Genomic DNA, 21,794 nt, shown 5'->3' on the forward strand with positions numbered 1-21,794 from the left:
AATGAGTGAGCCATGTTCTCAACCTATGTTGATCCTTAACTTGCTGTGTGGCTTCAAGTAAGTGACACAATTTCTTTTAAATATATTTTATTGATTTTTTACAGAGAGGAAGGCAGAGGGATAGAGAGTTAGAAACATAGACGAGAGAGAAACATTGACCAGCTGCCTCCTGCACATCCCCCATTGGGGATGTGCCCGCAACCAAGGTACATGCCCTTGACCGGAATCAAACCTGGGACCCTTCAGTCTGCAGGCCGGCGCTCCATTCACTGAGCCAAACCGGTCAGGGCATGACACAATTTCTTTATCTCAATTTCTGAATATATGCACATTTGGATAACAGTTATTATTATAAACTTGCATTAGAGTTGCTTATTTTGATATCAATGACTGATCAAAATTAGACCACTGCTGCTTTTTTCCCCATTTATTTTTTATTTATTAAATCCTTATTGTTGAAAGTACTATATATGTCCACTTTTTTTCTCCCATTGACCCCCTATAGTCTGCCCCAGTCCCTTGCCCCAGGCCTCCACCACGCTGTTGTCTATAGATTATGCATATTATGCATACAAGTCCTTTGGTTGATCTCTTCCTACCTACTCACCTACTCCGGCCTCTCTCTCAAAGGGAACCTTCATGCATTGTTGGTGGGAATGCAGATTGGTGCAGCCACTATGAAAAACAATATCAAGAGTCCTAAAAAACTTAAAAATGGAACTGCCTGTTGATCCAATGATTCTATTTCTTTGTATATACACAAAGAAATCCAAAACACTAATTTGAAAGAATACATGCACCTCTATGCTCATTACAGTGTTATTTACAATAGCCAAGATAGGGAAACAAACTAAGTGCCCATCTATAGGTTGAATAAAGAAGCAGTGATACATGTAAATGATGGAATATACTCAGCAATAAAAAAATAATGAAATCTTACTATTTTCAACAACATAGATGCACCTAGAAGGCATTATGTTATGTGAAATAACTCAGAGAGAGATGAACACCATAAGATTGCACCTATATGTGGAATATAAAGAACAAAATAAATAAACAAAATAGAAAGAGACTCATAGAAACAGAGAACAAACTGAGGGTTGCTGGGTGGAAGGGGTGTTGGGGAGCTGGGTGAAAAAGGTGAAGTGATGAAGAAGTACAACTTTGTAGTTACAAAATAGTCACGGGGATGTGAAGTACAGCATAGGGAATACAGTCAATAATATTGTAATAACTGCATGTTAGGCTAAGTGGGTATTAGAATTATTGGGAGGATCACTTTGTAAATTATATAATTGTCTAACCACCATGCTATACACCCAAAACTAACACACTATTGAATATTAATTGTAACTGGGGGGGCGGGGGGAAAATCACTCTCCACAGTGTTTCCAAGAAAAGATACGTCCCAAACATGCTTCCCTTGCTTCACTAATAATAAATATGTGTGCAGTAGCTGCTATCCCACTGTAATGATTAAAATAAAGAACAAAAGAGAAGGAGGTAGCGGAGGAGGGCAGGGGACAGAGACTTGCACCTCAGTTCCAGAGAGATCCCGCCCGATTAGTGCAGTGGCCGTTGCACCCAAGGGAGTAGACAGCTTAAGTGAAAGGAAGTCCCAGAAACCAGGCAAGCTGCTGCTCAGAGATAAGGTTGGAACCAAGGGCCTCCCAGAAAATATGACAGACCTTTATTATTTTTTTTCTTTCCAGTACTTGGTCCTTTCCCCATAGCATTTTATCAATCTGCCTCAGCTTGCTGAGCCTCGGGCGCCCACGCACTAGAGTAATGTTTTGTGGCCTTAACATCCCCTGCCACCAGACAGCTACCAGGCTCTTTACACCTGCTAATTATAACCCTTAAAACAGCCCAGCCAGGGGGGTTCATTTCTTAATGTCATGTTACAAGTGGGAAAACCAGACACCAGATGACTCCCAAAGTCTAATACCATTTAGAAAAGTTCAGGACCCGAAGTAAAATGCAAGTCTGTCTGACTCTGAAACTGCTGTTCTCTGTATTTGACTAATTGGTTTTGGCACTCTTCTGCCAATTTGTTTGGGGACTATTCCCATCCTAGAAAAAGTACTCCCCTTCATAGGAATATAATAATTGTATATGTATACATACATATGTATGCATATTTAGGTTTAGTTTCAGTTTTCAAATGATGAAAGCTATAAACAAATTTGTCTTTTTAAAATCATTCATACCACTTGAAACTTTGTAATCATTCAATGCCACTCCCATATCTATAGTTTGGTGTTCATCTTTCTGGGCTCCCTCTATATATTTATATGTAAATATGTTTTGATAGCCACATATGTCTTATATTTTAATATCAGTAACTTCATAATAACCTTTCATTTAAAACTTAACCATATATGTTATTTATTTGACTTTAATATTTTTTTTATTTTTCAATTACAGTTTAACCACATGTCTTAGAATATCACTTTTATTTCTTGAGTTTTAAAGATGGTAAAATGTTTCATACTGTAGATGAACCATAGGTTTTGAAGTTTTTAATAGAGGATCACTAGTGATTCTTATTAGAGGATTACAACCCAAACTGTACTCGGAAACTTCAGGCATTAGGACAAGCAGGGAAAGGGGGTGTTGGGAAGCATCTGGGGATATATAGTACAGTTCAGTGTTTAGTACCTCAGACTTGAATCTAAACTGTCTGGCTTCTGGTCCCAAGTGCAATGTAAACTTGAGTAAGTGACATTCTGTGGTTGGTTTTTCTCTCTAAAAGATGGGGGTACTGTTTACTTCAGAGGTCATAATGAGGATCCCAATCACAGTGCATATGAAAGAAAAAGCCTGGGACGTAGTAGGGACACATTAAGTGTAACTATTATTCTTACTGTCACTTTTGCCTACCCACACTCAAACACTTTCTATTTCGAGGGAGTTTTTAAATAAAGGTGTTGCTTTCCATTGTGGAGAAACTCAAGTTGGGTGGATATTTCCAGCCCTCCCCCACCTCACTTTGGCAGTTCAAGCCTGTGACCTGGGTTCAGTCAATTTAGAGATCAGCTATGCAAAATACACAGGAGTTGACACCTGGGGGCTGCTTGTAAACACAGTAGGTCTTCTAACTGGAAGGTTCCTGTGGTGCCTCTACCTGTGACCTCAGCTTGCCTTGGTCAGACTTGTTTCCTGACATTTGGGTTGGTTCTCTGAGCAGCCTGGTACCCGTCCAACAAATCCCACTTTCTCTTTAAGTGAAAATTTGGTTTCTATAGTTTACAACTAAGGAACTTGATGATGCAGTATCCCCTCTGTATCCTTCTTTAATCTCACTATTCACTCAAAATATTTATTGAGGACTGTCTGTGTCTGACAGGAACGCTAGAGCCTGTGAAATTGTTCCTCTTTAACAAATTCAAGGACATGCCTAGAAAAAATACATTCACATTAGGATACCCTGTCCCAGCTGCAATGCACTTTTGGACCTGTCACTGGATTTAGGGCATTTTTATGAGTTGGAATCATGAGGCTGCTTATTTACACACACACTTTGGGGGAAAAGTCAATTGTAATGTAAATGGGAAGTTAAATGGCTATGTATCACTCTTTTAAAAAGAGTTGTGTGTTGTTGTTGTTTTTAAAAAAAAGTCTAATGAAGCAATTTTTCATGTAGGAAAACCATATAAACACATGTTGTTCAGGAGTAATAATGTGGCAATTTCTGTATGAGTTTCTATGGGAACTCCCCATCAAACTGACATTGGATTATTCTGCATAGAACAGTCTATCTATTAAGAATGGTTTCTGCCTGAAGTAATACCATCAGCCTACAAGGCTCTTTCCTTCTGACTCAATTCAAACCCAGCTTCTCATCAACTAAAAGAAAACCTCAGGTTAAATCTCCTTATATAACTATTTCTTAATCTCAGCTCTGTGTGGGCTAAAAAAAAATATTAACACTTTGAGAACAGGCAGTGCACTGCAGAGGAATTGCCAAAAGTCCAAGTAACATAAAAATAGTTGCAATCTTACTAATAGTTAAAGAAATAAAAATTTAAACCATAATATGGTATCATATTTGCCAATTTAAAAAATACAATAAACCACGTGTTTTATGGACATGGAGAAACTGGGAATCCTAATTTGGCTGTTGGGAGTGTAAACTGGTCCTGCTAGTTCGGAGAATAATTAGGCAAGTTCCAGTAAAGAGGAAGATGCAAATTACTTTGGCCTGTCAATTTTAGTCCCAGAGAATGCTGGAGCATGTTTACAAGAACTTGTGTAAGAATGTTCAGTGTAAACTTATATGTCAGGGTAAAAAACTGGAGACTTTCTAAGTGTACATGAAAAAGAGGATGGCTATGTAGTGTTGGAGAACACAATTAAATGTTTATACAAAAGTGAAAATGAGTGTGAACAGCTTGATAGCATAAGAATAAATAAATTTCCCAAACAATCTCTCTATATAAAAGGCTAATATGCAAATTGTCCCCTTGGGGGTTTGACCGGGAGACCGGGAGTTCAATCGCTTGCTATGATGTGTGCTGACCACCTGGGGGTAGTGCGGAATGAAGGAAGGCCCCAGTCAGCAGCTAGAAGGCCCCATCGGCCCTGATAGCTAGCCAGCCCTAGGGACCCTACCCATGCACGAATTTCCTGCACCAGGCCTCTAGTTTTAAGATAAAAAGACAAGCTGTAGATGGTATGTACAGTATTGGCAGCATTTACATAAAAGTTAAAAATATGAAAAACAATACTAAATATACATATGGGATACAAACTATGTAGTAACCAAGTCATGGGCATGAGAAGGAACAAATTCAAGATAGAGGCAGGAAGAGTCAGGGGTCATGGTGGCTACAGTGAGTTTCAACTTCACAATATTTTGTTTCATGAGCTGGCAGGTGAACACATGGGCGTTCATTATATTGGTCTCTGAAATATACACAATATACACAAAACCTTATCTTTTTGCCACAGCAATATGCAGTACTATGGCACTAAACAAGATGCCTTGTGAATCGAATAGAAGCACTATTGGAAGAGTAGACAGATAGCAACGGTATACTATGTACCAAGGTATAGTATGTACTATTTGCCTTGTTATATAGAGGGAGACTGTGTGTGATTATCTTTGCTGATTGTAATAGAATAAGAGCAACTGTAATTCTATAGATGTATTCCGGGTGCCAGGGAATCTGTTGATTTTCTGTAATAAAGATTTGACATATAGAATCACCATTGTGAGTGGTACCACTGTGTGGTTAAGTTTGCAATAGTCCACTGCAACAGCGATTTTCAACCAGTGTGTTGTAAGAATTTTTAAAACATGCAATGCCTATTTAGTCAGATGCACTAACCACTTCCTCCTTAGATGGTCAAATAAAAAAATGACAATAACCAATACAATAGTAGCCATCCAATGTGAATAAATCAAAGCATATTATTTTGTGTCAGATTAGGACAAAAATATATTTTTTGGTGTGCTGCAGAATTTTAGTAATTGGTTTATGTGTGCTATGAGATGAAAGCTTTGAGAATTGCTCGCTGGTCTACAGTTATTATCCATAAGCCATTTAGCATTTACACTAGCTAAATAGACAAGGATGGGGTCACAATTACGACCACTGAATTTTGTATTGATTGTAACATAAATTTCGGTAGTATCCCAGTCACTTAAATTTCTTTTTGGCTTATTATCTTGCTAGTTTCATGGACTTCCACCTTTCCACCTTGGCTACCATGATAGCTCTAAATCTTGGGTCAGAAAACCAATGTAGTGAATTTGAGACTTTCTAAGTGTATTGATTTTTTTAAAAAATACGTTTTTATTGAATTTTTTAGAGGGAGAGGAAAAGAGCTGGATAGAGAGATAGAAATCTTGATAAGAGTAAAACACCAATTGGCTGCCTCCTGCATGCACCCCACTGGGGATCAAGCCCACAACCCGGGCATGTGCCCTGACTGGGAATTGAAGGTGTGACTTCTTAGTTCATGGCTGATGCTCAACATTGGCCAAGCTAAGTGTATGGATTTTTACTCCATCTTTTGGAACTGGAGAATTACCCACGGCATCAGTCTGCCATCCTACTGCTGCTACTCTGAGATACACTTGGGCCAGGACTTTATTATCTTGACCTTTCTAAGATTTATTCTGATCTATGTGCGATGGTAGTATTTGAGGTCTTTGGAGATCAGCATTAGTTTTAAGTCCAGATCTAATAAACCACAAAAATCTTTTTCCACTCCTGCCAGTTACCTTGATAGATAGCCCGGGTTCCTTTGCGTGAAGGCTTAACAAAAAGTTCATGGAATATGTTATGATGTCATTGCTGGGTCCTTTCTCTAGGGCAGTGATGGCAAAACTTTTGAGCTCGGAGTGTCAGCATTTTGAAAAACCCTAACTTAACTCTGGTGCCGTGTCACATATATACATTTTTTGATATTTGCAACCATAGTAAAACATTTATATTTTTGATATTTATTTTATATATTTGAATGCCATTTAACAAAGAAAAATCAACCAAAAAAATGAGTTTGCATGTCACCTCTGACACGCTTGTCATAGGTTCACCATCACTGCTCTAGGGACATAGCCATGGCCTCCCCCTCAACTGGGGGAGCCAAATACATGAATTAATTTAGGTCTAGTGACTGGGTAAATGTTTTTGAATTATCACTTTAGCAAATTCTTTTATGTTTCTGCCAACAGACTTAGATATGTTTATATTTTAAATTATCATTGGTATCGGCATCTTCCCCTGTCATCTTTGTCCTATGAACACCAGCCAAAACAGAGCTCTTCTAGGATACGAGTGCATACGCTCATCAATGGATTGTTTAATGCCTTAGTGAAGGAAAGAGTTTGTTTTAAAAGCTTTGAATACATTTATTCATAAGTTGCACAAAAGCTTTTAGCACATGTTACCAATTATGATGACTAAAGAATTTATTAGATTCAGCATTATATTTTTAATTTATAGTTCACAGATACTAAATGTACTGTTTTTGTTACCTGGTTTCCTTTATTCAGATATCCTCACATTTAATGGATGAAAGAGGACATAGTCAATAGAAGATTTTTTTTTCAAAATTTATTTGATCATTTAGAAAAAGACAATGACATTTTTATAGTAGTTTTTAAGTGGAGTCACTTTGCTCTTGAGATGAAGAATCAGCCTTAAAATGTGTTTTATTTAATTGAAGAAGGGCATTCACAGGTGGCCTGGCATTTTGCTTTTGTGAGTGTGTCATCACACCCTACTTGTCTGACCAAATATTCACAATTCGTTGTCTTATCCACCTTCATGCAGGGATTGGCTAAAATGAAATAAAAAGTAAATTAAATGCTGCTTCTTGGATTGAAGGATCAGTTATCCAAAACTACATTATCTCAGGGGAACCCCATTTATTCTTTATATACTCTATTATTCAAAGCTCACCACACACATGGGGGTTAATAGCCTTAAACTGCTTAATAAATATACCTGATGTGGCAGACAGAGTTCACACACCCAGAACTTCATGACATCAAATAAATTTCACTATCATGTTCCAACAAGGTGCATAGTAACAAAATAACAAAATAAAATAATTATTTTTTTTATTTTTAACAATATATTTCAGGTGCTACTTATTTAGCCCTGTGGGTATGAGTGCTGCCATATCTACTTGTGAAATGAATAGATTGTACAAAGGGGCAAGGGCAGCAAATGGAAGACAAATCCTACTCATACCCCATTTACCAAACCATACAAATGATTAGTATCCTATCCCAGCAGTAGCTCTGGTGGATATATTTATATGTGTATGTAGTGTCTGGGGATTCCTAGAAGACTGGCAGGAACATTTAATGCATGTGCTTGAAGCAATCCAAAGTTCTTTTGTAGGTGCTTGCTTCCCAGGAAATGCAGCTGTGAGTAAGGAAGCAAGTGGTGTAGTTGGCAGAATATGTGAGTGTATGCTAGTGTGTGAGTGTGACTGTGTGTGTGTGTGTGTGTGTGACTGTGTGTGTGTGTGACTGTGTGTGTGTGTGTGTAGGGGTGGTCATACTGAAGAGAACAACATGGAGTTTCCCTTTATTTTATTCCCTGGCTTTTATTTAGGAGCAACAGCAAATCAAGCCTGAGCCTCTCTGGGGTTGTATAGTGAGTTTCAAGTAATTTTACCTTTCACCACCCTGACTGAGAACTGACTACTAGAAGGGCTTAAAAGGCAATTTCATCTCCACACTGGCATGGTTTATTTTGTTTTGCATGACTACCTCAAAGTCTATCTTAATTTAGTAGTCATCACTCTCAAATGGTAGCTGAATGTACCACTTTCATTTTTAGTTCTATTTTTTTTAAAAAACAAAATGTTTTTATTGATTTCAGAGAGAGGAAGGGAGAGGGTGAGAGAGGAGCATCAATGATGAGAGAAAATCATTGATCAGCTGTCTTCCGCATCCCCCCATTGGGCATCAAGCCTGCAACCTGGGCATATGCCCTGACTGGGAATCAAGCCATGATCTCCTGGTTCATGGGTCAATGCTCAATCACTGAGCCACACCAACTGGACTTTAGCTCCATTTTTTATTGCCAAGATCAAAAAGACTGAAGTAGGAAAGCGGGGTGGGGGGCAGAAGCAGAATGAGGTCATTCATATATCAGGGCAGATTCTGAGACTGTTATACTCAGCAAGGTCATGCCCATGTAGACATCAGCACATAAAGATGCAGAATGAATAGTACTTACTGCAAAGCCCATTATCACAATGATGAGGGCAGTCTTGACATGGTCTCCCTATTTTGTATGGGGTCCTGATGGTATTAAACACGTTCCCGCTGGCGATGGAATATTTGAAAGACAGAAGCAGTGACAACACGAAGTAATATAGTATCATGCCATGGGAGTAAAATACATAGCAAGAGTCACATGTTATAAAATGGAGACATTTATAAAGGTTAGGTCCACAAAGAAAATTTTAAGGTAAATTGGTAGGATTTAAATATATGCAGAAAAAAGAAGATGGGGTTCCACTATCTTCACAGTAAATCAAAGGTATGCCACCAGAAGACAGGTTTGTAGCAAGGTTCCTAAGAATTTTTGGATTTGGCATCTCACAGAGTATTTCTTACTTCTGTACTGGATGAATTTTTATTTCATTGAGAATCTAATATGTGCCATGAGCTATGCTAAGCACTTAAAATAGCTTATTATGTCTAATTCTCAGAAAAAAAAAACCAAAACAAAACACTGCAAGAAATGTATTGCCATTGTCTCTTTTAGAAAAGGAAAAAGGAGCTCCAAGTTGCTAAGTTATTGGTGAACTGAAGGTCACACGACTAGTAAGTGACAAAGCCAACATTTATTCTTGAGCCTTGTGGACCACAGAGCCCATTCTTTCTGGACTTTGCTACCAATATCTCCATGGCTCTTTCAATCCTTAGAATGCACTGCTTGGCCTTTCCAGTCTTTTCCAATTTTCTCCTTTCTTCAAAACCACCCTCAAAGCTCTCCATGAAGCTACCTTAGAACCTCAGATTGATGAAAGGGGTTGGATTATAGCTCAAGGTGCAGGCCATTTGGCCTACCATCTGCCCAAAGTGGCCCTCTGGGCTATACTTACGCAGGGCAATACTGGCAAACATAGTAATACTGAAAGCTGCTGTGAGGACAATGGGCTAATGCACAGCCAAGTTGGTGGGAAGTGGCCCAAACGAGCTGTAAGAGAAAAGTTTAAAATAGTCTTTTTAATTAAGCTCATGCTGTTCACATCGTAGGGCTTGTTTCCTAATTGCTTATTAGACGTTATCAATGAAGGGAATTTTAAAAACTGAAAAATGTTGCCTTCAGTTTTTTTAAATTTATAAACTTGATGAGTATTCTTTTAAAATATCTCTTCCAGCTATGGGGGTTCATTTAACATCCAACAAGCTTTATATATGCATGATACCTTTTTATAACAGTGAATCACACTCAAATTCATAAATATATGGACAATGGCATGCTGGCAATAAGGGGATAGTCACTTAAGGACAATTTGATTTTTGCAGGAAAAGAGAAGAAACTATTGATCTTGGTGTGTGAGTGAGTGTGTGTGTGTGTGTGTGTGTGTAAATAATCTTAGGGGACCAATATATATAATACAAAAATACTTATTGAACGACTAAAAATAACTTGCATATATGAGTTAATTTTTTTTATTATTTTTCTCTTCAGTGTTTCATCCTGTGATAGTCTAGAGAAAATAGCTTGAGACTTGTTCAAAGTGTTGCTTAACTATAATTAAGGTCATTCATTACTTTATTCTCAGAGCTGTCATTTAAAAAAATCCATTGTGGTAAATTGAGATCACAATAAGCAGATGAAGTTGGTGGGTACCCAAGAGATAATGGGTTGATGTTTATGTACATTAATGGGTAGCACATACTTTGTAAATAGGGCAGCTTTTACACTCACATATAGGTTGCATAGCTAAGATGTATGCTTAGCATCTCCAGAATAACCTGCGCAGAATAAATAATTCTGGGAGGGTAGTTGACAAAAGAACATTAAACTTCCGTCCTTGCATTTTTACCTGGGTGTAATGGCCAGTCGCAGCATTTGCTCGCGTACTTCCATACCCATATTTGAAATCTTTAACTTCATCATAAAGAGACTGGATTGCCTCTGACCATGATCTGGGGCTACTGGACATGTATAAATTCTCTCCACAATCAATGGCTAAAAATTAGAAAAGACAATGAAAAAATAGTGAAACCAGTAGTTTCAAATAATTCTCATAGAAAACTACTAGAATATTATACTTTAGATTTTGTGATCAATATCACCTTCAAAATCTTTCACTGACTGATTGAATAAATCTAATTTCAATTTCCAAAGCTCAGTTCTATGAATTGGAATCCCTCCCTCCCGACCACATATGAATAGCATTTTAAAAATATGTAAATAATGATTCATTTTCAAGCTGATGGTGTAGGTTAACACAGTCACAGATACCATTTTGGCAACACTAGTAAATGAATTAACAAACAGTAAGTATTTATTATTATCTGCTATGCCTTCATAGTATGCATATAGGGGACATGATTTTGACCTTCCGCTCTTTAGCTAGAGAATTAAGAGGAGCACATGTGAAGCAGACAGCAAATAGATCAGACATAAGATGGCATATCCCGTAGGAAAATGAAATCAAAGCCATGAATGCAAGAGCGGTGACGAGGAGGCCCATCAGATTTTAGCAAAAAAGTGTAAGACAGGCTTGGGCACGGCGGGCTTGCAGAGTGAAGCAAACTGAGGGCCTCGAAAGTAAGGCAGAGAGTTAATTCTTCATGAACATAATTTACACTCATGCCCTGGAAAGTTATATTAAAACAAATAATTCTTTTCACCAGGAATTTATAGTCTGGTAAATTTGACTACAATGTAATAAGTGAGAGGGTTTTTTGTTTGTTTGTTTTTTTCAGATTTCAGGAATAAACTTGGCTTGTGACTAAATAAGAATGACGAGTATCTACATGAACTGAAGTTCAGAAAAAAAAAATTAAAACAATGTTTTTTGTTGTCTCCTCCTCCTTCCCCCATAGCTTTTGCCTTGGATCTCTAACTTAGAGTCATTTTCTTTTTTCTTGGAGGAGCAGGAGTAATGACATTTCAGGACAAGAGTTTTAAAAACAGAAAACAAAGGAATACAAGAAAGGAAGCAAAAGGAAGCAAGGTTCCTGTGTGAGAGGACAGGTCATGATGTTAAAACCAACAGACAAAATCTCCATCACCCTTCCCAAGCTGCCATAGCTCACCGCTTCAGTGAATTTTAGCTTAGTTGTTGGTTTTTATTGATTGATGAAGTGTGACTTACAGCTGATTCGTCGTTCAGATGAAGGACTGTGAGACATGCTACACTTGCTTGCCCAGTTTGCAGCATTCCTTGCAACTACGTCATTCCATGTCTTGATGTAAATGACAAACATTTGAAAACATATAAAAATATTAGGTATTCATGACACAATCATGATGTATATGATCACATTTAAAACAAATGCCTACTTGATGAATTGTTTTCTAGTATTTCTTATTTTTCCATTGTTCTACCAAAAGATACATTTCTTGCCTTTCTAAAGCACTTAATTATAAGGAAGCACATTACCATATGGGGTCACAGATTAAATATTTTAGGGAAAAAATATTTTAAACCCAATTAAGTGGATAAGCACAGCTTGTGGCTATGGATATTTAATTAGAAATGAGAACTAAGTATGTGCTGTTTTTTCTCAAAATGTCTGTTGCCTTTGCACCAGTCTTCATATACATTAATATATTGCCAGATGCTATAACAAGCATTAATAAGTTTGTGCTGTACTAAATAAAATAAAACAAGGTGAAGTACAAAATATGGGGAAAAATAAATGTCTACCCTTATCCCATATGCAAAAATAGGAAAGATATAGGAAAATAAATCCAAATAGGAATTGTTAGCATAATTCAGATAAGTTAAACCAAAATTACTATACATTACTTCCTAGAGAGAGGGGGGAAAGTTCCAGTCTAAGATGAAGAGATGTTCAGAACAGAGCAGGCAGCCTGTACCTTTGAGAAGGCAATGTCAATTAGCTATTATGGTCAGGAGGTATTTGTCCTGTACATTGGGCACAACATACTTCCTCAGAAATAAAGCTAAACATACGGGTCAGTAGAAAAATTCCTTCCTATAGCCTAGATTTAGCAACAACTTTTACAGTGTCTCAGCAATGGCATGAACCAGAAAGATAATGGATTCTATTTCTCATTTATTATAGGACTCTCTTCCAAAAAAATATACATTTTGTCTGCAATGGAAGTATATGTTCAGTACCTCCTAAGACAGCTAATTTCTAAATAGACTTTTTTTTAAATCTCTTGAGGTATATACAATATAACTTCCAAATACCTATAATTTGTTAATTCTAGCTCAGCCTTTTGAGGAAATTCAGAACACATTTAATTCATCATATGATAGCACTTTAAGTACTTGAATGGGAAGAGAAACAGTAACTACTTTTTACTGAACATCTCATATGTTAATGGAATTTTATTTACAATAGCATTTCTATACTGATCCTCACAAAGGTTAGCAAAGTTTAATGATCATTTCCAGTAATAGCTAAGAAAGCTGAGGCTCCTTCAGATTAAGTAATTAGCCTAGAGTCAGTGATCATATTCTCCTGGGATAATATTTAATCTAAATACCTCAGACTGCCTCACCTTTCAGTTTCCAGGCTCCCCACCATGCTAATCAACACTTTCTGTGTATGCTCCCTTTCATAATGTATTGCCTACACCCATACACATTCTATAACATATGACCTGACCATAGCTGAAGAGCAGTGCTACCCTCTTAACATGTTTATTCATATTAATAGTAGGAAGAAAGCAAAGGGAAGGTCAGACATTATAGGCATGGTCAACTGGGCAGCTTAACCAGGAAGCTGCAACTTTACACTCCCCAGGGAGCCAGCGGTCCATTCTCTGCAAATCACTGGGGGAAGGAAGCTGGGCACATGTGCAGTGAAGTTGGGGTGATGTAGGGAAGGTACTAACTTGGGGAAAAAATAATTGGCTAAAAAGGCAGAGACACTGCAAACAAGTGAAATCCTGAAGGGTTGATTGGTTAAGCTCCCGGTTATAATCCCCAGACAAAGAATTCTCTCTTTCTTGTTCCTCTTGCTTGTTTGCTCTTGTGCTCTTGCTCCCTTGCTTTCTCTTGCTCCTTGAACATCACTCACTGTGCACTCCCAAAGCCATGTAAATTTATCAGCTGCATGGCCCATGGCCATAGGGACCCTACAGGCAATGGACTGCAGCTGGGAACACAAGCTGACCTAGCCAGGTGCTGGACTGCACTGGACTGTGCTTTAATATGGGGCAGAAATGCTAGGCAGTGGCTTAAATTCTAGCTCTGATGAAGATTAGGCTGGACTTTTTCCATGGTGAGATGAAGGGAAATGAGACCTTGGAAACCCAGAGGTTTAATTCCATGCAAGTAAATAGCACTCGTTTTCCTGTACGAGTCTCAGAAAATTCCTTTTCTCATGACATCACAAGAATTCCACTTCCACCAGTAGCAGGTGGGGACACAGAGATACCCCACCAATAACAGAAAGAATATAATGTTTAGACCCATCCACCATATTTTATTATATAGTTTAAGTTTTTACTAGTCGTTTAGCATCTAATTACTCAAGTAATATAATTTACAAGGCTTCTTTCACTGCCCATTAATTATACTTTCATCCTTTATTGAGAGTCAATGTTTTCCAGTTCAAATGCAGTGTTACATTTAACTACCAACCAATATGGTGACTTTTCTAGGGAAATAAAGAGATTAGAGTATTTTACATAGATAGATCATAGTTTAATATTCATTGTTACGTGGTGAGATGCTAATTGATAACAATCTATCAATCAGACAGGACTTACCATTTTAAGCATGTTCCTGGCACTGGGACTTGCCATCCTTCTAAGGTCATTGTGCTTATTAACAATCTCCATTTGGACAGATGGACGTTGAGTCAAAAAAGAGAAAACTGAGGTATTTGACTTTAAAATGAAGCAAAAAGTAAGAACAATGTTACAATATTGAAAATCAAGTTAATGAAACAACTGATTTATTTCAACATGGAAGTTAAAAAAATGTTGAGTTTTGTGTTCTTCAACTTTACCATCAAACTCACCCAGAGGGCTTGTTAGCATACAGATTGCTGGGCTCTACCCTGCAGAGTTGTTGTTTTTTTGTTTTTAAATATATTTGTATTGATTTCAGAGAGGAAGAGAGAGGAAGAAAGAGATAGAAATATCAATAATGAGATGAAATCATTGATTGGCCTCCTCTTGCAAGCCCTCCACTTGGGATCAGGCCCACAGCCTGGGCATGTGTCTTTGACTGGAATCAAACCTGGGACCCAGTGGATAGAGAGCAGGCCTAAACTCTATCCACTGAGCCAAACCAGCTATGGCCACCCCTCAGAGTTTTTGATTCAGGAAGATTAGGTAGGGCCAACAAGTTCTCAGGGACTATAATTTGGTAGTCTACTAGTAAGTCATAGAATTTTTGTGGGGAACTTGAAAGTGTCCTTTTGAATATCAACATTTGCTCTGCCTGTAACAATAGATTAATTGATTCATAAGGCTGTTTACACATGACCTTATCTGATAACATGAAAGAACTTAAAGCCATATCAGCAGCCTAATTAGTACCAGAAAGTTCCAATAGGACAAAACAACAGTACCTGGAATTCTGCAAAACCAAAATTTGAGCTAAATGATATCCAGCAAAAATATTTACTCACACTTCAGAAAATTTTAGGATATATGTATAGAGGCCTGGTGCACAAATTTGTGCATGGGTGGGGTCCCTTGGACTGGCTGGAAATCGGGGCCAATTGGGGCCAGCAAGCCAGGAGGAGGGACTGCAGGAGGTTGGCCAGCCGTGGGAGGTTGGCTGTGGGAGTGCACTGACCACCAGGGGGGCAGCTCCTGCATTGAGCATCTGCCCCTAGTGGTCAGTGAGTGTCATAGCAACTCGTTGACTGGTCATTTGGTCAACTGGTAGTTCAGTTGACTGGATGTAACAGTCACTTCGGCTTTTATATATATAGATAATATTATATATATGACTGTAGTATATTGATATATTATTTAGATGAAAAAATATGCCCTAACCAGTTTGACTCAGTGGATAGAGCATCAGCCTGCAGACTGAAGGGTCCTGGGTTTGGTTCCGGTCAAGGGCATGTACCTTGGTTGTGGGCACATCCCCAGTAGGGGGTATGCAGGAGGCAACTGATTGATATTTATCTCTCATCGATGTTTCTGGCTCTCTATCCCTCTCCCTTCCTCTCTGTAAAAAATCAATAAAATATGTGTGTGTGTGTGTTTTAAATATGTGGTGTATCTGCCAACTATATTCAGTATCTTGTAAAGATTATGAATTGTGTGCACACTTATGTTTAAGCCAACCTCAAAAATTATCCTTTTCTGTCTTAATAAGAGCATAATTAGAAGGCAATGTATTTTTTAATGAAAAAAATATGCTGAAAGAAACCCTGGAAATCATTTAGTAAATTCTACTCTGGCTCTTCTCTGTTTACTATGCCACTGGACTAGTGCCCTCTCTACCCTTCTCTGCCCCATCCCCTGGCCTGGAGCTGACCCTCTGGCTTACACCACCTAGGCTCCCTTGTCTTGTGCTTTCTGGATGGATTGATCCAAAGCGAGGCACAGGGAAAACAGGGGGTGGGAAGAAGCAGAGGTCACAGCGTTTCCTGCTCACTTCCTTCTTACTTTCACACTCCATCTCTGGGAGGAGATAGCTCCATTTTGATCCTGGTGTTATTTCTTCCTTTAGTCCAGCAGGCCTAGCAATTAAATGGCTTTCCATGGCCACTAGTAGCTATTTTGTTCCTTTAACCCTGGTCCTTCCTCTATAAATATTGCTTTGTTACTGCTCATTCATTAAAAGCATCTGTGTTGAAGAAAGAAATGGTAATTATGTGATAAGATGGAGGTATTAGCTATGGTGGTAATCATTTTGCAGTATGTAAGTGTATCAAATCATTACTGAGAAAATTTACACAGTTATGTGTCAATTATCCTATATAATAAAAGCCTAATATGCTAACTGTCCAGTTGGCCATTCAACCAATCAAAGCGTAATATGCTAATGATATGCTAAGGCCACTCAACCACTCACTATGACGAGCACTGACCAGCAGGGGGCAGACAGTTGACTGGTTGACCAGTTGCTATGATGTGCACTGACCACCAAGGGGTAGATGTTCTGTCTGGTAGGTTAGCTTGCTGTTGGGGACCAGCTGATTGGGACTGAGCAAGATGGGCCGGACATGCCCTAGAGCCCTCCCACAGTCCCTCCCCAACTGGCCAACCTCCTACATCCCTCCCTGGCCTTGATCATCCACCAGTTTGGTCCCTTGGCCTAGCCTGCACCATTTCACAATCTGGGACCCCTGGGGGGATGTCAGAGAGCTATTTTTTGGCTAGGCCGAGAGACCCTACTGGTGCATGAATTCTTGCACTGGGCCTTTAGTATCTCAATAAAGCTGGAACAACACCAAACAAGACATCTGTGTTGAATTCCCTGTCTAGACTCTGAGTGAAAAAAAGCTCTCTTATTTTCACTCATTAATAAAACCGAGAATCAGAAAGGTTAGCTGAATTATGTAAGGATCTCTTTTTTTCATTGTAGCCTAAAGCTGATTACTTTAAATTTGGAAGTGCAAGTTAATAAACAGACAACATATCCCTTGTGCTTATAGGTTCTATTTTAATAATGAGAGCAACATATGAAAGCTACCATCATATCCTTAGAAAATAGCTTCCACATTAAGCACTTCGCTATTAGTACACTCATGTGTCTTTCTTACTTTTTGGATCTATTGATGATCTTTTTAACCCCTGGTTGCTTACTGCAACCTTTCACTTAGACATCACCTAGCATTCATCTTCTCATATGCACGAGTATTGCCTTTCCAATTACAACATTAACAAACTCGGCAGTAAAAACATTGATTTATGGTTTCAAGTGCTGTGTGGACAGTGAGAGCTGAGTGCCAAAAATACCTTTAAATATGTAGCTCACACCATTGACAAAAGAAGCCAAAGCAAAGAATAACTGACATCCTTGGAGGGTGCAATGGATTTTCTGGAAGTCAACACACTGTGAGTACTAAGTAGCTGATTCATTACAATCAACCCTGGTGATGCTCATAATAAGGGCACATTTTCTTTCTTTGCATCTTTTAATATGTAAAATAATTTTAATTTTTACACTTCATGGAAGTACTATTATAGAATTCAGTTCTCAAAGCAATGTATTGTGGTAAGATTTATTATCCCCACTGAGAATTGAAATAAAAAAATAAAAAACAAGGTTCATGGATATTCCAGAGCAGATAAGCCTCTCCTTAGTTGGCATTGCCCAGAATAAACGGCTACATTGACTAAAACTGTATGCCATTTTAGAGACTAGGACCCTGAAAATTAAGCATGTTAAAGTTCTCTGATCTAAACTTAAAAAATCATGTGAGCCAAAAACCCAGAACTTGAACCAAATTCTCTGACACTAACTAAATCCCAGGGTCTTTCTAAGTCGACTAACTGGCCCTGGAATGCACTGCTGGAACTAAGGAAATAGCACTTCTAAACTTTAGACTAGGAAACAGCATTTCCAAACTTTCAACTTCTTCCCACGTGTGAATACCAATCACTCCATGTGGTTGGTGACTATACTAAGAAAGCTTTGTAGGCAAACAACTCAATGAAACTTGTTTTTACTTATCTTCTTTTGAGAAATATGGAAGTTGCATTATTCTTTTTGGTTTCCTCAAATAACTTGCTAGTCTTTAAAAAAGATTCAGTTCTTTAGAAGCAAAAATGATCCCTTTAAATAAATACAAAGTCAGATTATAAGAATATTCTGCCTTTCTTTTTCCTGCTTGGTCTTATAGTCCACATGCCAAGACTTCTCTCCCAAAGAGGATAAAAGGAAGTGGAACCTTAGAAGCCAAATTTTGCGCTGCTTGATTGAATTTCCCCACTTACTAAGGAGAAGGATATCGTTTTCTCCTCTCAAAGCTTCCACTTTCTCCTCTCATGTTACACTTGCTTCTCAATCTACTGCACTCCGTCTTTTGTCCTCACTGCCCCGCTGAACTGGCATTTGCCAAGATCATCACAACCTCATCGGTGGTAAATCTAATGGAAACTTCTCCTTCTTTACCTTACCTGTCTAGGTGGCACTGGGAAATGTTGCATACATTCTTCTTGCCCTTGGCTTTGTGATGCTGCTATTTCTTCTCTTTCTTCTCACCCTCCTTCCTTTTCAGCTTCCCTTTCTCTGGTTCACCCTCAAATTTTGGTATTCTGCACAATTCTTTCACTTTATTGTTTTTCCACTTTTGTGGTTTCTTTCCATCCCCACTTTTGTAGTTTCAATGCCACGTGTATGCCAATGATCCCTAAACCTCTTATCTCCAGCTCAGATCCTATCCACGCCTCACCTGAAACCTACCTGCCCCAGAGGAATTCATCCTTGGCTTCTCTCAGAGCCTGATTATCATCAGGTCCTTCCCATTCCAGGTGATGTCATCACCAATCTCCCAGGAATACAGGTGAGAAATTGCCACCTTCTCCTCACATTCCGTGTCTAACCCATGTCTGTCCTGTGGCTTCTAACATAGATTGGAAAAGTAGCCGAATAGTGTTTTGGAATTAATTCCTCATTCTCAGAATTAAGTACAGGCCACTATCATAGTTTATCACCTACATTACTGAACAAGTTCCCAACTAGCCTCTGCCTCCAGTCTTGCTCCCTGCCATGTGATGGAGTAATCTTCCTGAAATGCAAATCTCTCTATCACCCTCTATTCAGACCCTCCCTGATTGCACTTAAAATTGCTCATAAGGCCCCTGGGACCTGGGCCTGCTCTTACTACTCCAGCCTCATCCCCTATTGCAGTGGTTCTCAACCTTCTGGCCCTTTAAATATAGTTCCTCATGTTGTGACCCAACCATAAAATTATTTTCGTTGCTACTTCATAACTGTAATGTTGCTACTGTTATGAATCGTAATGTAAATACCTCATATGCAGGATGGTCTTAGGCGACCCCTATGAAAGGGTCGTTCAGCCGCCAAAGGGGTCGCGACCCACAGGTTGAGAACTGCTGCCTATTGCATCTCTTCTAACCACACCAAAAAATATTGTCTCTTACCTCTTCTTACTCCAAACTGACTTATGCCCAAATTCCCATGCTCTCTTATCTGTTATGCTTCAACTAGATGCAACTTTCTCCTCAAGTACTTTCCCTTCTACACCTCTACCTTCTCTCATTATTGGTCTAAATCCTACTAATTATATTATCATAAGGACTAAATGAGATGAAAAAGACAAAATGCTTAGAATATTTTTTAAATAGCAATGTTCAGTAATAACATTCTTGGAACCCCATTTTAACCTTCACAGTGCACTTGTCATACTTTTCAAGTTACCTGTTGACTCATTAAATCCTCTACTGCTCTGAGGTGTTATGTGGGCAGTCCCATGCTAATCTAATTTATTGCACTATTCCCAGCTTCTGGCACCATGTCTCCTATAGGAGACACTAAATAAGTGGTTGATGAATTGAATGAAATTAAAATGTGTTAAGCTAACCTTAGGAAGCCAAAATCATAGTTTCATATTTGTTTAGGACAATGGTTCTCAACCTTGGCTGCACATTAGAATCACCTGGGAATCTTTAAAATCCTGATTTCTGGGCCTCATCCTCCGGAAATTCTGTTTCTTTGTTACTAATGTTGTGGCCCCACCCAATAACAAAGAAACAGAATTTCCGGAGGATGAGGCCCAGAAATCAGGATTTTAAAAAGATTCCCAGGTGATTCTAATGTGCAGCCAAGGTTGAGAACCACTGGTTTAGGACATTGTAATATCAAATACATTTTTGAGGGTCTAGAAACTAAATCTCCAAGCAGTTGTTAAACTCTTCCACTGAACAAGCTCCTCATGATAAAAATGAATTCCTGTAATTGCTGGCCCACTGTCTTATTGCTTAGTAGTGTTAATGAGTAAAAAAATTTACTGATTGCTGTAAAAATACACATTAGTGAGAACTGAGGCTTTTGTCCCCATCCCAGGAGATTTGCAACCATCATTGTTGCTGATGTCACAGTCACCATGAATTATGGGTAAGATACTCCTCTTTTTTTTTTTTAAATATATTTTATTGATTTTTTACAGAGAGGAAGGGAGAGAAATAGAGAGTTAGAAACATCGATGAGAGAGAAACATCGATCAGCCGCCTCCTGCACATCCCCCACTGGGGATGTGCCCGAAACCCAGGTACATGCCCTTGACCGGAATCGAACCTGGGACCTTTCAGTCCGCAGGCCAACGCTCTATCCATTGAGCCAAACCGGTTTTGGCGATACTCCTCTTAATAGAGTTTAAAATCTATCTTATAAGGGGAATTCTTACCATGCTGGCTGCTTGTTGCAGCAGTACCATGAAGCAAATGCCCACCAGCATCATTGTCTCTGAGAAAAAAAAAAAAATGAAGCATTTATGAGATTTATGAGTACATAAAATAGCTTACTTTATAAAAAAAACATGATAATTTTAAGGAATAGACTAGTATAGTTTTCTGTAGATTGAAACTTTCCATAAGAATAAATTATCTTGGTCAGATAGGATAAAAATCAGTGTCATCCTTTACCTGCAAATGTAGGTTTTATTCTTGTGTGACCCATTCCTAGACTGGAAACCAGGAATATAGTAGCAATGTTCCTTGATACTTTAGAAAGACAAGCATTTGAGGCCTAACCAAAGTAAAAGAGTAAAACTTCAATCTGTAATGGTTCATATCACTGATGAGTGTCTCCAATTGCAGGGAAGTTAGTTTAAAATCCTGTTTATTTTTTTAATTTTTTCTCTAGCTTAGTGGTTCTCAACCTTGGCTGCACATTAGAATCACCTGGGAATCTTTTTAAAATCCTGATTTCTGGGCCTCATCCTCTGGAAACTCTGTTTCTTTGTTACTAATGTTGTGGCCTCACCCCATAACAAAGAAACAATTTCTGGAGGATGAGGCCCAGAAATCAGGATTTTAAAAAGATTCCCAGGTGATGCTAATGTGCAGCCAAGGTTGAGAACCACTGTTCTAGCTCAACCTTCAATGCACCACTGAAAAAAGGAAGTCACAGATATGCAAGGTTATACACCAAAGTAATAACAGTGGCTACCTCTAAAGAGTGATGGATGTGTAGTTCCATTACAATTTCACTTTTAG

At 38.5% G+C, this 21,794-nt stretch overlaps 1 protein-coding gene across 1 annotated transcript; it reads right to left on the minus strand.

Annotated features, from left to right (window-relative positions):
• Positions 1-4,753: 4,753 nt before the first annotated feature.
• Positions 4,754-21,037, minus strand: LOC308521583 (cysteine-rich venom protein TEL1-like; the record flags this gene model as incomplete). Its single annotated transcript, XM_081094647.1, has 7 exons — positions 4,754-4,908; positions 8,709-8,797; positions 9,583-9,677; positions 10,534-10,679; positions 11,815-11,905; positions 14,412-14,531; positions 20,984-21,037. The coding sequence occupies 7 exons, from the start codon at positions 21,035-21,037 to the stop codon at positions 4,754-4,756; spliced, it is 750 nt and encodes a 249-aa protein (XP_080950773.1).
• Between the last annotated feature and the right edge of the window lie 757 nt (positions 21,038-21,794).

Source organism: Myotis nattereri (genome assembly GCF_964212035.1).
Source record: "Myotis nattereri genome assembly, chromosome: 6".
Taxonomy (NCBI): Eukaryota; Metazoa; Chordata; class Mammalia; order Chiroptera; family Vespertilionidae; genus Myotis; species Myotis nattereri.